Genomic DNA, 17563 nt, shown 5'->3' on the forward strand with positions numbered 1-17563 from the left:
GCGTCCAAGTACTCCACAACGTGGCTGGCAAGAAAGGGTATAAAAGAAGAAAATCTAATGACATGGCCTCCTTGTTCACCTGATCTGAACCCCATTGAGAACCTGTCGTCCATCATCAAATGTAAGATTTACAAGGAGGGAAAACAGTCCACCTCTCTGAACAGTGTCTGGGAGGCTGTGGTTGCTGCTGCATGCAATGTTGATGGTGAACAGATCAAAACACTGACAGAATCCATGGATGGCAGGCTTCTGAGTGTCCTTGCAAAGAAAGGTGGCTATATTGGTCACTGATTTGTTTTTGTTTTGTTTTTGAATGTCAGAAATGTATATTTGTGAATGTTGAGATGTTATATTGGTTTCACTGGTATAAATAAATAATTGAAATGGGTATATATTTGTTTTTTGTTAAGTTGCCTAATAATTATGCACAGTAATAGTCACCTGCACACACAGATATCCCCCTAAAATAGCTAAAACAAAAAACAAACTAAAAACTACTTCCAAAAATATTCAGCTTTGATATTAATGAGTTTTTTGGGTTCATTGAGAACATGGTTGTTGTTCAATAATAAAATCAATCCTCAAAAATACAACTTGCCTAATAATTCTGCACTCCCTGTACACACACACACACACACACACACACACATATACATATATACACATACACACACAAACAAATAAATCCAGTTTACCTCCATACCCATCTATTGTGCCCGACTGCAATAAAATTTTGATCAGGCTCATCCCCAATATATACAATACGCCCCCCACAGGAACATTAGCAGGCATATTTCTATCTATCCAGACCCCATCCTCCGTCCCTAAATAGCGCAGGAGTTCATCTTACTCCACAGTCTCATTTATTTTATTAATATAAATAAAAGTTAAATCTTAAACTAAATATAACAAGGCATACTCGGTACAGACTATATACATACGGTAATGCATCCGTATGTCTTCCGTATCCGTTCCATTTTTGCGGAACCATCCATTGAAAATTGTATGCCCAGCCCAATTTATTCTATGTAATTACTGTATACTGTATATGCCATACGGAAAAACGGAATGGAAACAAAAAACGGAACAACCGATCCGTGAAAAACGGACTGCAAAATACTGAAAAAGCCATATGGTCGTGTGAAAGAGACCTAAAGCTAACAGCCTACAACAGGGCATGGTGGGAGTTGTCATTTTACAATAGCTGGAGAGCCGTAGGTTGGCCATGCTTGGCCTACATGGCTACTGAGCTCAGAAAGAGCAGAGCTTTAATGTATAAATTACAGGTTTTGCTAAATAATTCCCCATAGAACTATATATTAATCTGCTCAGCTTCTCCTGCTCTATGACTTGTTGCCTGCAGCTTACATTGATTTTCATGGTGACAAGTTTTCTTTAACAGAGGAAAACATGTAATACCAGCTATATGATAAAATAGGACATTACAGCTAATAAAAACTGACCGAGAAGCCCATTTGCGTTGCACAGCAATTTTTATCAGGTTGCTGAATAAACGTGAGAGGTTTTACGTTCATACAAGTTTTCCTAAGCCGAAAGCACCAATTGCACAAGTATCTGCTGATATACAGTACAGTCAATTACTCACTCGTTAGGCTCAAATATCTTTTCTTCACTCATTTTCTCTCCTGAAAATTCACTCCTCTTTCTCAGCCTAGATGGTGGCCTATATGGACCAGTCTGGGCTAAGATACTTTCATCAATCTCCTTCTTCACAGTTTCTACACCCTAGAAAAATAAATATACAAGGTAGAAAGCAATAGGTGAACATGATAAAAGTAATAAAAAGGCTATAGCATCTCAATAGACCAACTGACCAGTAACCAGTGGGAAACAGAACTAAAGTCCCAGGTACCTAAAAGATTTATTTAGCACTATGCAACAGTGCAAGCTATAAATCACACAATGAAGTTTATGCTAACACTATACAAAATAAGTAGCATCATCAAGCGCCTCTTGGCCTTATAGACTTTTAGGATTCTAATAGTTAATGTGTTCCCCTAATGTTTCCTGACACTCCTCCCACAAGCAGGCTTCTAGGGCATTTCATTGTACCAGTTGGTCAAGTTACTGTGACCAAAGCACAGCATGATCGGTATCTTGTATTTTCTCTGTCCAGTCCATTACAGACAAAAATACCAGCTCACTGCTTCTTCAAAGAAGTCCTTGTATTGTCTTAAAGGTGTATTCCCATCACAGACAAGGGGGGCATATCGCTAGGATATGCCCCCATTGTCTGATAGGTGGAACCGCACCTACAACGAGAACGTAGCAGGGAGAACTGTGGCTGCACCAAAAGGGAGCACCACCAAGCGCTGCTCCCATAGAAGAGAATAGGAGCGCACCGCGCACGTGCGGCCCCTGCTCCCTTTTATCTCGGCTATTTTCGGCAGCCCCATAGAAATGAATGGAGTGCGGATGCGCACGCGCAGTGCGCACTCCGTTTATTTCCCCACTCCGTTCTCATTGTAGGTGCGTGTTCCAGAGGTGAGACCCGCACCTATCAGACATTGGGGGCATATCCTAGCGATATGCCCCCAATATCTGTGATGGGAATACCCCTTAAGGCAAGATGATATTGGCTGCACCCAAACAGCATGCTGATAGAAACAGTATGATAGCCTTCCTTATTTAAAAGTCCTTTTACTCTGTGCAAACATTCCACTTCAGCCATTCCACCAGCATCAAACCAAACCCTCTGCATTAATTTGTTCTACACTTCACACTCAAAACATTCCCCTTCCATCAACCACATCTCTCAAATTAAAATCCAAAAATTATTTTCTCTAACCATTCTGTATAAGTGATGTGTTCTTTTGCCCATTTCTACTAGCCAGAACTATTTTTTCTTTGATACTCTGCTTGGGACTAAACATTCAGAAGTTGTCTCTTCAACTTAAAGGGATTGGCCTATTTCTGGCTATTGTGGATCAATGTGTATGTAAGACAATTATACAGCATTTACTAATATAGCCTTTGTTGAAACTTTGCACCATTTTCTTTATGTCATAACGTATACCCCCTTGTTTGCCAAGTCTTTTGTGCTGTCCATACAGAGGTCTTGTCCTTAAAGTGGCTGCTGATGGAGGGTTATGTGACCAGGCACATCACAGTCACCTCCATTCAAATACTCTGCCATCTGCCCTTGCAGTGTTGGGAATTTAGTGCAGGCGTATTGTGTATGAATAGGGGAGACTGAGTGATGTGTATGGTTTTATGGACAGACCTCTTTATGAAAACAGTACAGAAGATTTGCCTTACAAGGGAGAATGGCTTATGAAATATAGCAAACACTACAGAATACTAACAAAGGTTATAGTCGTAAGTGCCATATAATTATCTTACATACACATTGATCACAAATAGCCAGAAAGTGGCCAACTAATTTAACTTTTTTCAGTGAAGGCTTCCTTTTTCTGTAATAGTTGGGTTTTAAATGCCACCACTTATACAGTACATTAGAAAGATTTATTTAATCACAGATTGGGTTGGGTTGACAGATTACTGGGAGGGGCTGGAAAAGATCCAGCGGTCATGGTCCATATCGGAACCAATAACAAAGTTAGAGGTAGGTGGAGAGTCCTTAAAGGGAGTCTGTCACCTCCATATGGCCATATACAGTGCTTACATGGCTCTGTAGCACACCTATACAGGATTTTAACGGTACCTTTGTCTTTAGACTTGCACCAGCAGGAAAAACGAAGTTTAATTCATATGCAAATGAGAACTCGCAAGTGCCCAGGCTGCTCTGCCTTCTTTTCACTTTACTCCTCCCCAGTCTCTGCCTTTGCCCGCCCTCCAAGTCCAGACATATCGATGAGGCAAGAGACTTGGAGGGCGGGCAAAGGCAGAGGCTGGGGAGGAGTAAAGTGAAAAGAAGGCAGAGCAGCCTGGGCACCTACACACTGAACACCGCCCCTGGGCAATTGCGAATTCCATTTGCATATGAATTAAACTTTATTTTTCCTGCTGGTGCAAGCCTAAAGACAAAGACAAAGGTTCTGTTACAATCCTGTATAGGTGTGCTACAGAGCCATGTAAGCACTGTATATAGCCAAATGGAGGTAACAGACTCCCTTTAAAAATGATTTCAGGGATTTAGGTCAAACGCTTAGGGCAAGAACCTCAAAGGAAGTATTCTCCGAAATGCTGCCTGTACCATGGGCCACACAAGAAAGGCAGCAGGAGATTAGGGAGATTAACATGTGTCTCAAGAACTGGTGTAGGAGGAAGGAGGGGTTTGCGTTCCTGGAGAACTGGGCCGACTTCTCTATCGGCTACAGGTTCTATCGTAGGGACAGGCTGCACCTCAATGGGGAAGGGGCAGCTGTGTTGGGGAGAAAGATGCCTAGAAGGTTGGAGGAGTGTTTAAACTAGGGACTGGGGGGGAGGGAAATTACATTATAGGAGGGGAAGATAGGGCAGATAGAGGCAAGGTAGAGGGAATGGGGGAGGAATGGAAGGAGGGGCTAGAACAGATCAGAAGGAAAGGTGTAGGGTAAAAAATATACATAAACCTCTTAATTGTATGTATACTAATGCCAGAAGCCTGACTAATAAAACTAGGGAGCTGGAATTAGTGATGTGTGAGGAGGACTATGACATAGTGGGAATAACTGAGAGATGGCTGGATGATCGCTATGACTGGGCAGTTGATGTACAAGGTTACTGTGTGTTTAGAAAGGATCATCAAAACCGAAGAGGAGTAGGGGGTCTGCCTTTATGTAAAGTCTTGTCTAAAGCCCACACTCTGTGAAGATATAAGTGAGGGACATGAACATGTGGAGTCACTGTGGGTAAAGATACATGGAGCTAAAAACAATAATAAAATACTAATAGGAGTTTACTATAAACCACTTAAATACCAAAGTCCACAGAAAATCTACTACTAAACGAGATAGACGAGGAGGCAAATCATAATGAGGTGGTTATTATGGGGGACTTCAACTACCCAGATATAGACTGGGAAACAAACTTGTATATCTCATAAAGGAAACAGGTTCTTGGCAATAACCAAAGACAATTACCTCTCCCAACTGGTTCAGGACCCGACTAGAGGGGCGGCCATACTGGACTTGGTATTAACAAATAGGCCTGACAGAACAGACGTGCAGGTTGGGGGACACCTGGGAAATAGTGACCATAAAGTAATAACCTTCCAATTATCATTCAAGAGAGCCTTTCTACAGGGAGGAACAAAAATACCAAACTTCAAAAAGGCTAAATTTAGCCAACTAAGCGAGGCCATAGGCCTAACTAACTGGAACAAAGTCCTCCAAAAAAAAAAAAAAAAAAGATACAGCCACAAAATGGGATATCTTTAAAAGCATCCTAAAATCTCATTGTGAGGGGTACATACCGTATAGGAATAAAAGGTTAAGGAATAAAAAGAAACCAATGTGGATAAATAGAACTGTATAGAAAGCAATAAACAAAAAGAAAGCATATAAATCACTAAAAACAGGAGGGTAGCACGGAAGCACTGAAAAACTAAGAGGAAAAAAATAGAACATGTAAAAAACAAAAGTGGCCATACTAGAGACCGAGAGATTAATTGCCAAAGAGTAAAACTAACCCTAAAATGTTCTTCAATTTTATAAATGTTAAAAAGTATAAATCTGAAGGTGTCGGCCCTTTAACCACTTCAGCCCCGCTAGGTGAAACCCCCTTCATGACCAGGCCACTTTTTACACTTCGGCACTACACTACTTTCACCGTTTATCGCTCGGTCATGCAACTTACCACCCAAATGAATTTTACCTCCTTTTCTTCTCACTAATGGAGCTTTCATTTGGTGGTATTTTATTGCTGCTGACATTTTTACTTTTTTTGTTATTAAATCAAAATGTAACGATTTTTTTGCAAAAAAATGACATTTTTCACTTTCAGCTGTGAAATTTTGCAAAAAAAACGACATCCATATATAAATTTTTCGCTAAATTTATAGTTCTACATGTCTTTGATAAAAAAAAAAAATGTTTGGGCAAAAAAAAAAATGGTTTGGGTAAAAGTTATAGCGTTTACAAACTATGGTACAAAAATGTGAATTTCCGCTTTTTGAAACGGCTCTGATTTTCTGAGCACCTGTCATGTTTCCTGAGGTTCTACAATGCCCAAACAGTATAACTACCCCACAAATGACCCCATTTCGGAAAGTAGACACCCTAAGGTATTCGCTGATGGGCATAGTGAGTTCATAGAACTTTTTATTTTTTGTCACAAGTTAGCGGAAAATGATGATTTTTTTTTATTTTTTTTCTTACAAAGTCTCATATTCCACTAACTTGCGACAAAAATTAAAAAATTCTAGGAACTCACCATGCCCCTCACAGAATACCTTGGGGTGTCTTCTTTCCAAAATGGGGTCACTTGTGGGGTAGTTATACTGCCCTGGCAATTTAGGGGCCCAAATGTGTGAGAAGAACTTTGCAATCAAAATGTGTAAGAAATGACCGGTGAAATCCGAAAGGTGCACTTTGGAATATGCGCCCCTTTGCCCACCTTGGCAGCAAAAAAGTGTCACACATGTGGTATCGCTGTACTCAGGAGAAGTTGGGGAATGTGTTTTGGGGTGTCATTTTACATATACCCATGCTGGGTGAGAGAAATATCTTGGCAAAAGACAACTTTTCCCATTTTTTTATACAAAGTTGGCATTTGACCAAGATATTTTTCTCACCCAGCATGGGTATATGTAAAATGACACCCCAAAACACATTCCCCAACTTCTCCTGAGTACGGCGATACCAGATGTGTCACACTTTTTTGCTGCCAAGGTGGGCAAAGGGGCACATATTCCAAAGTGCACCTTTCGGATTTTGCAGGGCATTTTTTTTACACATTTTGATTGCAAAGTTCTTCTCACACATTTGGGCCCCTAAATTGCCAGGGCAGTATAACTACGCCACAAGTGACCCCATTTTGGAAAGAAGACACCCTAAGGTATTCCGTGAGGGGCACTGCGAGTTCCTAGAATTTTTTATTTTTTGTCACAAGTTAGCGGAAAATGATGATTTTTTTTTTTTCTCTTTTTTCCTTACAAAGTCTCATATTCCACTAACTTGCGACAAAAAATAAAAAATTCTAGGAACTCGCCGTGCCCCCACGGAATACCTTGGGGTGTCTTCTTTCCAAAATGGGGTCACTTGTGGCGTAGTTATACTGCCCTGGCAATTTAGGGGCCCAAATGTGTAAGAAGTACCTTGAAATCAAAATGTGTAAAAAATGACCGGTGAAATCCGAAAGGTGCACTTTGGAATATGTGCCCCTTTGCCCACCTTGGCATCAAAAAAGTGTCACACATCTGGTATCGCCGTACTCAGGAGAAGTTGGGCAATGTGTTTTGGGCTGTCATTTTACATATACCCATGCTGGGTGAGAGAAATATCTTGGCAAAAGACAACTTTTCCCATTTTTTTATACAAAGTTGGCATTTGACCAAGATATTTTTCTCACCCAGCATGGGTATATGTAAAATGACACCCCAAAACACATTCCCCAACTTCTCCTGAGTACAGCGATACCACATGTGTGACACTTTTTTGCAGCCTAGATGCGCAAAGGGGCCCAAATTCCTTTTAGGAGGGCATTTTTAGACATTTGGATCCCAGACTTCTTCTCACACTTTCGGGCCCCTAAAAAGCCAGGGCAATATAAATACCCCACATGTGACCCCACTTTGGAAAGAAGACACCCCGAGGTATTCAATGAGGGGCATGGCGAGCCTAGAATTTTTTTTTTTTTTGCATAAGTTAGCGGATATTGATTTTTTTTAGTTTTTTTTCTCACAAAGTCTCACTTTCCGCTAACTTAGGACAAAAATTTCAATCTTTCATGGACTCAATATGCCCCTCACGGAATACCTTGGGGTGTCTTCTTTCCGAAATGGGGTCACATGTGGGGTATTTATACTGCCCTGGCTTTTTAGGGGCCCTAAAGCGTGAGCAGTCTGGAATATAAATGTCTAAAAATATTTACGCATTTGGATTCCGTAAGGGGTATGGTACGTCCATGTGAGATTTTATTTTTTGACACAAGTTAGTGGAATATGAGACTTTGTAAGAAAAAACAAAAACAAACAAAAAATGTCCGCTAACTTGTGCCAAAAAAAATGGCTGAATGGAGCCTTACCAGGGGGGGAGTGATCAATGACAGGGGGGTGATCAATGACAGGGGGGTGATCACCCATATAGACTCCCTGATCACCCCCCTGTCATTGATCACCCCCCCTGTAATGCTCCATTCAGACATCCGCATGATTTTTACGGATCCATGGATACATGGATCGGATCCACAGAACGCATGCGGACGTCTGAATGGAGCCTTACAGGGGGGTTATCAATGTGAGGGGGTGATCAGGGTAATCAGGGTGATCACCCCCCTGTCACTGATCACCCCCCCTGTAAGGCTCCATTCAGACGTCCGCATGATTTTTACGGATCCATACATGGATCGGATCCACAGAACGCATGCGGACGTCTGAATGGAGCCTTACAGGGGGGTTATCAATGACAGGGGGTGATCAGGGTAATCAGGGTGATCACCCCCCTGTCACTGATCACCCCCCCTGTAAGGCTCCATTCAGACGTCCGCATGATTTTTACGGATCCATGGATACATGGATCGGATCCGTAAAAATCATGCGGACGTCTGAATGGAGCCTGACAGGGAGGTGATCAATGACAGGGGGTGATCAGGGAGTGTATATGGGTGATCACCCGCCTGTCATTGATCACCCCCCTGTAAGGCTCCATTCAGACGTCCGCATGATTTTTACGGATCCATGGATACATGGATCGGATCCGTAAAAATCATGCGGACGTCTGAATGGAGCCTTACAGGGGGGTGATCAATGACAGGGGGGGTGATCAATGACAGGGGGGGGTGATCAGGGAGTGTATATGGGTGATCACCCGCCTGTCATTGATCACCCCCCTGTAAGGCTCCATTCAGACGTCTGCATGATTTTTACGGATCCATGGATAGGATCCGTAAAAATCATGCGGACGTCTGAATGGAGCCTGACAGGGCGGTGATCAATGACAGGGGGTGATCAGGGAGTGTATATGGGTGATCACCCGCCTGTCATTGATCACCCCCCTGTAAGGCTCCATTCAGACGTCCGCATGATTTTTACGGATCCATGGATACGTAAAATCCGTAAAAATCATGCGGACGTCTGAATGGAGCCTTACAGGGGGGTGATCAATGACAGGGGGGTGATAAATGACAGGGGGTGATCAGGGAGTGTATATGGGTGATCGCATATACGCGTACGGCGGTCGGGAGGTGGTTAAAGAGTAATGAGGGGGGAGTTGCAGAGAGCGACGAGGAGAAAGCAAAGCTGTTAAATATATATTTTTTTTACAATGTTGACATGCAGAATGTAAAAATAAATTCCCCATTAAAAGTGTCCTGTCTGACCCAGGAAGAAGTAAAAGATTAAAATAGACAAAATCGCCAGGACCGGGTGGCATACACCCCCGTATCCTAAGGGAATTAAGCAATGTCATAGCCAGACCATTATTTCTGATATTTGTGGACTCTATACTGACAGGAAATGTCCCACAGGATTGGCGCATGGCAAATGTGGTGCCAATATTCAAAAAGGGTAAAAAAACTGAGCCTGGAAACTATAGGCCGGTAAGTTTAACATCTGTTGTGGGTAAACTGTTTGAAGGTTTTCTGAGAGATGTTATCTAAGAGCATCTCAACGGAAATAGGCAAATAACGCTATATCAGCATGGCTTCGTGAGGGATCGGTCATGCCAAACTAAATTTAATCAGTTTCTATGAGCAGGTAAGTTCTAGACTTGACAGTGGCAAATCAATGGATGTCGTATATCTGGACTTCTCCAAAGCATTTGACACTGTACCGCATAAAAGGTTAGTATATAAAATGAGAATGCTCGGACTGGGAGAAAACATCTGTATGTGGGTAAGTAACTGGCTCAATGATAGAAAACAGGGTGGTTATTAACGGTACACACTCAGATTGGGTCACTGTCACTAGTAGGGTACCTCAGGGGTCAGTATTGGGCCCCATTCTCTTCAATACATTTATTAAAGGGAGTCTGTCACCTCCATATGGCCATATACAGTGCTTACATGGCTCTGTAGCACACCTACACAGGATTGTAATGGTACCTTTGTTCTTTTCTTTAGACTTGCACAAGCAGGAAAAACGAAGCTTAATTCATATGCAAATGAGCACTCGCAAGTGCCCAGGGGCGGTGTTCAGTGTATTGGTGCTCAGGCTGCTCTGCCTTCTTTTCACTTTACTCCTCCCCAGTCTCTGCCTTTGCCCGCCCTCCAAGTCTCTTGCCTCATAGATAGTGCAAAGGCAGAGACTGGGGAGGGGTAAAGTGAAAAGAAGGCAGAGCAGCCTGGGCACCAACACACTGACGCCGCCCCTAGGCACTTGCGATGGATCATTTGCATATGAATTAAACGTCGTTTTTCCTGCTGGTGCAAGTCTAAAGAAAAGAACAAAGGTACCGTTACAATCCTGTATAGATGTGCTACAGAGCCATGTAACCACTGTATATGACCATATGGAGGTGACCGACTCCCTTTAATGATCTTGTAGAAGGCTTGCATAGTAAAGAATCAATGTTCGCAGATTACACTAAACTGTGTAAAGTAATTAACACTGAAGAGGACAGTATACTACTACAGAGGGATCTGGATAGATTGGAGGCTTGGGCAGAGAAGTGGCAGACGAGGTTTAACACTGACAAATGTAAAGTTATGCAAATGGGAAGCAATAATGCAAGTCACCCGTACATACTAAATGGTAAAACACTCGGTAACACTGACATGGAAAAGGATCTAGGAATTTTAATAAACAGCAAACTAAGCTGCAAAAACAAGTGTCAGGCAGCTGCTGCCAAGGCCAATAAGATAATGGGTTGCATCAAAAGGGACATAGATGCCCGTGATGAGAACAGTCCTACCACTTTACAAATCGCTAGTCAAACCACACATGGAGTACTGTGTACAGTTCTGGGCTCCTGTAAACAAGGCAGACAGAGCTGGAGAGGGTCCAGAGGAGGGCAACTAAAGTAATAACTGGAATGGGGCAACTACAGTACCCTGAAAGATTAACAAAATTAGGGTTATTCACTTTAGAAAAAAAGACAATTGAGGGGAGATCTATATATATAAATATAAATATATCAGGGGCAGTACAAAGATCTATCCCATCATCTATTTATCCCCAGGACTGTGACGAGGGGACATCCTCTGCATCTGTAGGAAAGAAGGTTTGTACACAAACATAAAAAAGCATTCTTTACAGTAAGAGCAGTGAGACTATGGAACTCTCTGCCTGAGGAGATGGTGATGGTGAGTACAATAAAGGAATTCAAAAGGGGCCTGGATGTATTTCTGGAGCGTAATAATATTACAGGCTATAGCTACTAGAGAGGGGTCGTTGATCCAGGGAGTTAGTCTGATTGGAGTCCGGAAGGAATTTTTTATTCCCCTAAAGTGGGGAAAATTGGCTTCTAACTCACATTTTTTATTTTATTTTTTTCTCTTCTTTCCTTCCTCTGGATCAACTTGCAGGATAACAGGCCGAACTGGATGGAGAAATGTCTATCGGCCTTATGTTACAGTAGGTTTTAGTAAAGTTTATTTATAAGTTGAGGTACACTTTAATAATTTCTGTAGCTGTTCTATCAACTAACTGTAGGAGTTGGCTTCAGCCAATGTTGATAGATATTTCTCAGGGCCACTAGAAGTATTATATGATTAAAGAAGAACTCATCCGTGACTATTTGTGAGTCATCCCCTCCCTTCTAATTTTTAGCTGTGTCATGTGACCAACTCTGATCGCCAACTGACACAGGACAGGAAGTCAGTTACTTCTCTATTCATGCCTATGAGACTGAGAGTGAGGCTCCCATAGGAATACATAGAGAAACTGACTTCCTGTCCACACATAAGTTATGTTAATTGGAGAGTCTGATTGCTGGTCACATGACAGTCGAGAAGCAGAGGGTAGCGGGTTAGCTCACTAATACAGACACATGTACCTTTATAGCATGTCAGAGAATAACATTTTTTGTAGCACTTCTTTAAAGAGGGGGGCTTCCTGCTTATTCTGCCTATCAAACTGTCCGAGGAAATAGAATGAAAGAAGAGAATTGGGAAGTGTATAAGTAATGTGAAAGCCCATAAGGAGGCTACATACTGTTGAATTTTCTCTCTGTACCTCCCAATGATAGGGTAAATCCACACCCCATGCCATACAGCTGTTGAAGGCAAATTAAGGACATGCTTTAAGTATATTTGGACAAGATTTGAATGGTGGCATGTCAAAACCATGGACTGCTTTGTGCATCAGTTTAAAGTATCTCTCTCAATATATCATTAATTAGTTTTTTTTTTTTTTTTACTTTGCCAGTGTAACACACACTCCCAAGGCAAACATTTTTTTGGGGTGAATGGTTGAAAAACAATGCCTATGTTGACCAGTATCTAGGATCTCATCACACAGATTATTATGTGCCTCATGTTCTGGTTTCTTTGATAAATTAGATATCAAAACTCTCTGAGGCTTCAGAGAACAGACACCACAGTTTTCCCACTAGTGGGCTTTGTTTTTATGATGTTTGTTATGAGGAATAAATAACAGATTTATCTTGGGAGTAGTTAAAATTATGATGACACCAAATTTATATAGATTTACACTCTGAATGATAAAAAAGATTTCTGATCATAAAAAAATGTATGTCATAGGTCAGAATAACCCTTTTTTACTTTTTCAGCAATTTGTGCTACAGTAGCTCTTCTGTGAGATTAGACCAAACAGGCTATCCTTCATACCCACACACATCAATCATAACTTCTATTTTGGAGTGAGTTTCCCTGACCTAGTCATCTAGCAATTGCAAACTGACCCTTGTCGAGGTCGCTTAAACCCATAGGCCCCTTAAAGACGAGCGTTTGTCATGCTGCAGTTCCCGGCTGAACTCCCAGCGCTGCTGGGGGTTACATAGCATTATGCTGATTTATGATGCTATGTAACCCTTATAGTTCTGGAAAGTATTAGATAACACTGACATAATGCTGCCAGTTTTATCCAATACATTCCAGAACTGTAAGGGTTACATAGCATCATAAATCAATATAATGCCATATGACCCGGTCAGTGCTGGGAGGTGAGGCCGGAGCTGTGCTGCGCACTTGCAGCGTGACAAACGCTTGTCTGCAAGGGGCCTTATGCTTGCCCATGTGTGCTACTTTTAACATATCAACTACAACATCTTACGACTCACTTGGTGCCCAAGTGTTTATCCAGGCTGTAGAATATGTTTTGCTGCACTATTTTTAAAGAGGTTACCCAACACCTATAATGCCCTCACAAAATGCCCAGGCGCCTCATGCAGATTATACTTACTACGCGTCGGTCCCGATGTCCACACGCCCGCTGACGCATCTCCCCGTCACCTGGATAAAAACATCTGGTGACGCGAGGGGAACAATGAAGATTGGGGCAGCCAATCGCAGGCTGTGACGGGAACAAGCCTCTCTAGTAGGCTCGGACTGGCCCACAGGGGTACAGGTGAATCCCCCGGTGGGCCCCTACTTTCCCACCCCCTGCACAAGTGGTACATAACACAGTAGACTTACTGCACTACATACATCTATTCAATGTACAGCCCCTTTACCAGCCTATGTTCATATAAAACACTTGCTAGGTTATTAAAGAAACTCCCCAGTTTATTACTATGGACCCGGTAAGAGTTGAAATGACTTCTAGTTAAAGAAGAAAGCTACCAGTGTCCTCTTCTTCCCAGGACCTAACTTTTAAAGCTGCTGCAGGGACCCCCATAATCAATCATCTGGTATCATCTTGCTGCTGTGTGAGCAGGTAATCTTTGAAAATATCTGTACGGTGGGCCCTAAAATAAATTTTTCTGGTGGGCCCTAGGCACCCCAGTCAGACACTGCTCTCTAGTGTCAACCACGATGCTACGGAGGCTCATTGTGGCGCTCTATTGGAAGATGAATCGGCAGCCGTATGGGCATCAGGAGCGATGTAGGTGCCTGGGCATTTTGAGAGGCAATTTAGGTATTGTTTAACACCTTTAATCCCTTAAAAACCAAGCCAGTTTTCACCATAAGTACCAAGCCACATTTTGCAAATCTGACATGTTTCAATTTATGTGGTAATAAACACTTTTACTTATCCAAGCGATTCTGAAACTGTTTTCTCGTGACACTGACTCAAATTTACCACCAACATGAATTACAATCTGTTTCCCCTTTATTTATAAACAAAATTCCCAAATTTACAGAAAGCTTGGAAAAGTTCCCCATTTTTTAAATTTGAATTTATCAGCTTTTTTTTTGTTCAATTTGTGTTTATTGAAACCCAAAGTATGCAGGAAATGCAGTGAAACAGAGGTTTATGTTTCTCATATACAATATTTTCATACAGTTAAAGATCAAGAAACATCAATCTAGTAAAAAGGTGGTAAAAGGAAAAAAGGGGGAGACAAGACAAAGAAATAGGAATGAAGGGAGGGGGAGGGAAGGAAAAATGAAAGAAGGAGAGACTAGTAGCCCAATTAAGAATTCAGAGCAGTAGGTCTAATACAAGCAGATTAATCAAGACTACCTGAGGTTAACCAGCCTGAAAAGTTAGCCGATGCACGGAATTGATACCAAGCTTCCCATTGTTTGGAATGTTCAGGACCCTTTCCCTGGTCCTGAGCGCCCATCTCCTCCATTCTCGCCAAATGATCCAGGGCCGTTATCTATGTGATTCTATGGAGACTTTCCGTTGAGCGCCCAAGGAATGATTTAGTGCATTGCTATAATAAAGAATCTAAGAATACATTTCTTTACCAATTTGATTCTACCTGGAAAGGCTGATAGGAGAGCTATCTGCGGAGATGGAGGACCTATAGAGATAATTGTGAAGCTTGTCACGACCGCTATCCCAGCAGCAGTCGTGTCGCACCAGACGGAGGGGAAGGGGGACCCTTATCTACGGATGTGAAATTGAACGGCCACACCTGACTAAGCCTAAGCTGGCACCTGTCTGCTCCGATACCCTAGACGGGGTGTGAACCCGTGCGGCGAGCAGGATGCCTAAACCCTCAGTCACCCTAGCAAGACTAGACTGGGGAAAGGCAGATGGGAGCACTAGTCACCATCACTCATGTCTAGGAGAACAACAGGGGAAGATAGCAACAAACAATCAATCTATAGCAGAGATAGACTTATTCAGTCACAAGCAGAGAAGGTGATCCCAATAACGACAGTCCACGCCAGACAAGAGCTCCACAGCAATACCGTCAAACGATCTCCTTCAAAGGTCAGAATAGCACTGGAAGTAAGGACTATATCTGGCAATGACTGCAAGTTAAACTGAAACCAATATAGTAGCTGGGAGTGGCAGACTGGACTCACCTGAGATGGATGCCTACAAACTCCCAGTCAGGACAAAAAGGTTCATAAGGCAAAACACGGATGACATACCCTGAACCACGGAGCAAACTCACAAGCTATCGCGAGTAGCAAGTCGCTGCGACCTTCTCCTCCCAGACCTGTCTGGATCAGTCACAGTCATGACAGTACCCCCCCCCCCTTTCTACGAGGGGCCACCGGACCCTCAAGACCAGGCCTCTCCGGATGGGACCTATGAAAAGCCCGAATGAGTCTGTCCGCCTTTATCTCTGATGCTGGCACCCACATTCTCTCTTCGGAACCATAACCTCTCCAGTGCACCAGGTACTGAAGAGAGCGGCGAACATATCGTGAATCAACAATCTTTTCTACCTGAAACTCAAGACTGCCATCAACAACCACCGGTGGAGCAATGGTTCAGGAGGTTCTACATATCTCTTAAGCAGAGATCTGTGGAAGACATTATGGATCCTTAGAGTCTGAGGTAGCTCCAGACGAAAAGCCACCGGGTTAATGATCTTAATTACCCTATAAGGACCAATAAATCTCGGACCTAGTTTCCACGAGGGAACCTTCAACTTGATATTTCTGGTAGACAACCACACCAAGTCATTCACCCCAAGGTCCGGACCTTCAGAGCGCTTCTTATCAGCCACACGTTTGTATCTACCACCAATTCTCTTCAAACTTTCTTACACACTCTGCCACACTGATGAAAGTGAAGACGCAAATCGTTCCTCCTCGGGAATCCCAGACGGCCCCCCCTCACTAAACGTACAAAACTGAGGATGGAAACCATACGCACCAGAAAATGGTGACTTATCAGTGGCTTCATGACAACGATTAGTAATGGCAAACTCTGCTAACGGTAAATAAGATGACCATTCCTCCTGATTTTCGGAAACAAAGCATCTCAAATATGTCTCTAGGTTTTGATTGGTACGTTCAGTCTGACCGTTGGACTGTGGATGGAAAGATGAAGAAAACGACAGATGAACCCCTAAACAAGAACAAAAAGCTTTCCAAAATTTATTAACAAATTGGGTACCACGATCCGAAACAATATCGGAAGGGACCCCGTGAAGCTTCACGATGTGGTCAATAAAAACCTGAGCCAGTGGGTTAGCATTAGGCAATGCGGTAAGAGCAATAAAGTGCACCATTTTACTGAATCTGTCAACAACTACAAGAATAACAGTCTTCCCCGCTGATACTGGTAGATCTGTAATGAAATCCGTTGATAGGTGCGTCCAAGGCCTGTTGGGGATGGCCAGAGGTAAAAGACGCCCTGCCGGATAAGTATGATCTACCTTAGAACGAGCACAGGTAGCACATGCAGACACAAAATTCAACACCTCCTGGCGCCACTTAGGCCACCAGAACCGACGAGACACTAATTCAGAGGTTGCCTTACTACCTTGATGTCCTGCCAGTGTGGAGTTATGGTGTTCTTTTAGTATCTCCAGGCGTAAATTTTCTGGCACAAACAGTTTACCCGAGGGGCAGGAGGGCGGGGCATCCCCCCTGAGCTTCCAACACCCTCCCCTCTAGACCTGAGTGTAATGCAGAGACCACCACCCCCTTTTGCAAAATAGGCTCTGGTACATCAACATCACCCCCTCCAGGAAAACTTTGAGACAATGCATCCGCCTTAGTATTTTTTGCCCCCGGGCGATAGGTTATTACAAAATTAAACCTAGTAAAAAATAACGACCACCTGTCTAGGGGTGAGACGTTTAGCAGACTCCAGATATAATACGTTTTTGTGATCAGTAATCACCGTGACGGGATGAGCCGCCCCTTCAAAAAAGGCCACTCCTCAAAGGCCAACTTAATAGCCAAAAGTTCCCTGTTGCCAATATCATAGTTCCTTTCTGCAGTAGACAATTTCTTCGAAAAGAAAGCACACGGACACCATTCACCAGGGGACGGGCCCTGGGAAAGTACCGCTCTTACCCCCACCTCTGATGCGTCAACCTCTACAATAAAAGAAAGCGAGACATCGGCTGTACGAGAATAGGGGCCGAGGTAAATCTCTCCTTCAGAGATGTAAAGGCAGTTTTGGCTGCATGTGACCATTTGGAAAAATCTGATCCCTTTCGGTGCATGTCCGTCAGTGGTT

At 42.9% G+C, this 17563-nt stretch overlaps 1 protein-coding gene across 2 annotated transcripts in view; it reads right to left on the reverse strand.

The window, feature by feature from the left end:
• Window positions 1–17563, reverse strand: part of TIMM44 (translocase of inner mitochondrial membrane 44) — a 311940-nt gene that overhangs the window by 129950 nt on the left and 164427 nt on the right. For both annotated transcript variants that reach the window (XM_044306675.1, XM_044306666.1), the window contains one exon: window positions 1607–1746. In XM_044306675.1, coding sequence (XP_044162610.1) covers window positions 1607–1746 — 140 coding nt within the window. The remainder of the gene's footprint in view (window positions 1–1606; window positions 1747–17563) is intronic.

The sequence above is a fragment of the Bufo gargarizans genome, chromosome 1, assembly GCF_014858855.1.
Source record: "Bufo gargarizans isolate SCDJY-AF-19 chromosome 1, ASM1485885v1, whole genome shotgun sequence".
Taxonomy (NCBI): Eukaryota; Metazoa; Chordata; class Amphibia; order Anura; family Bufonidae; genus Bufo; species Bufo gargarizans.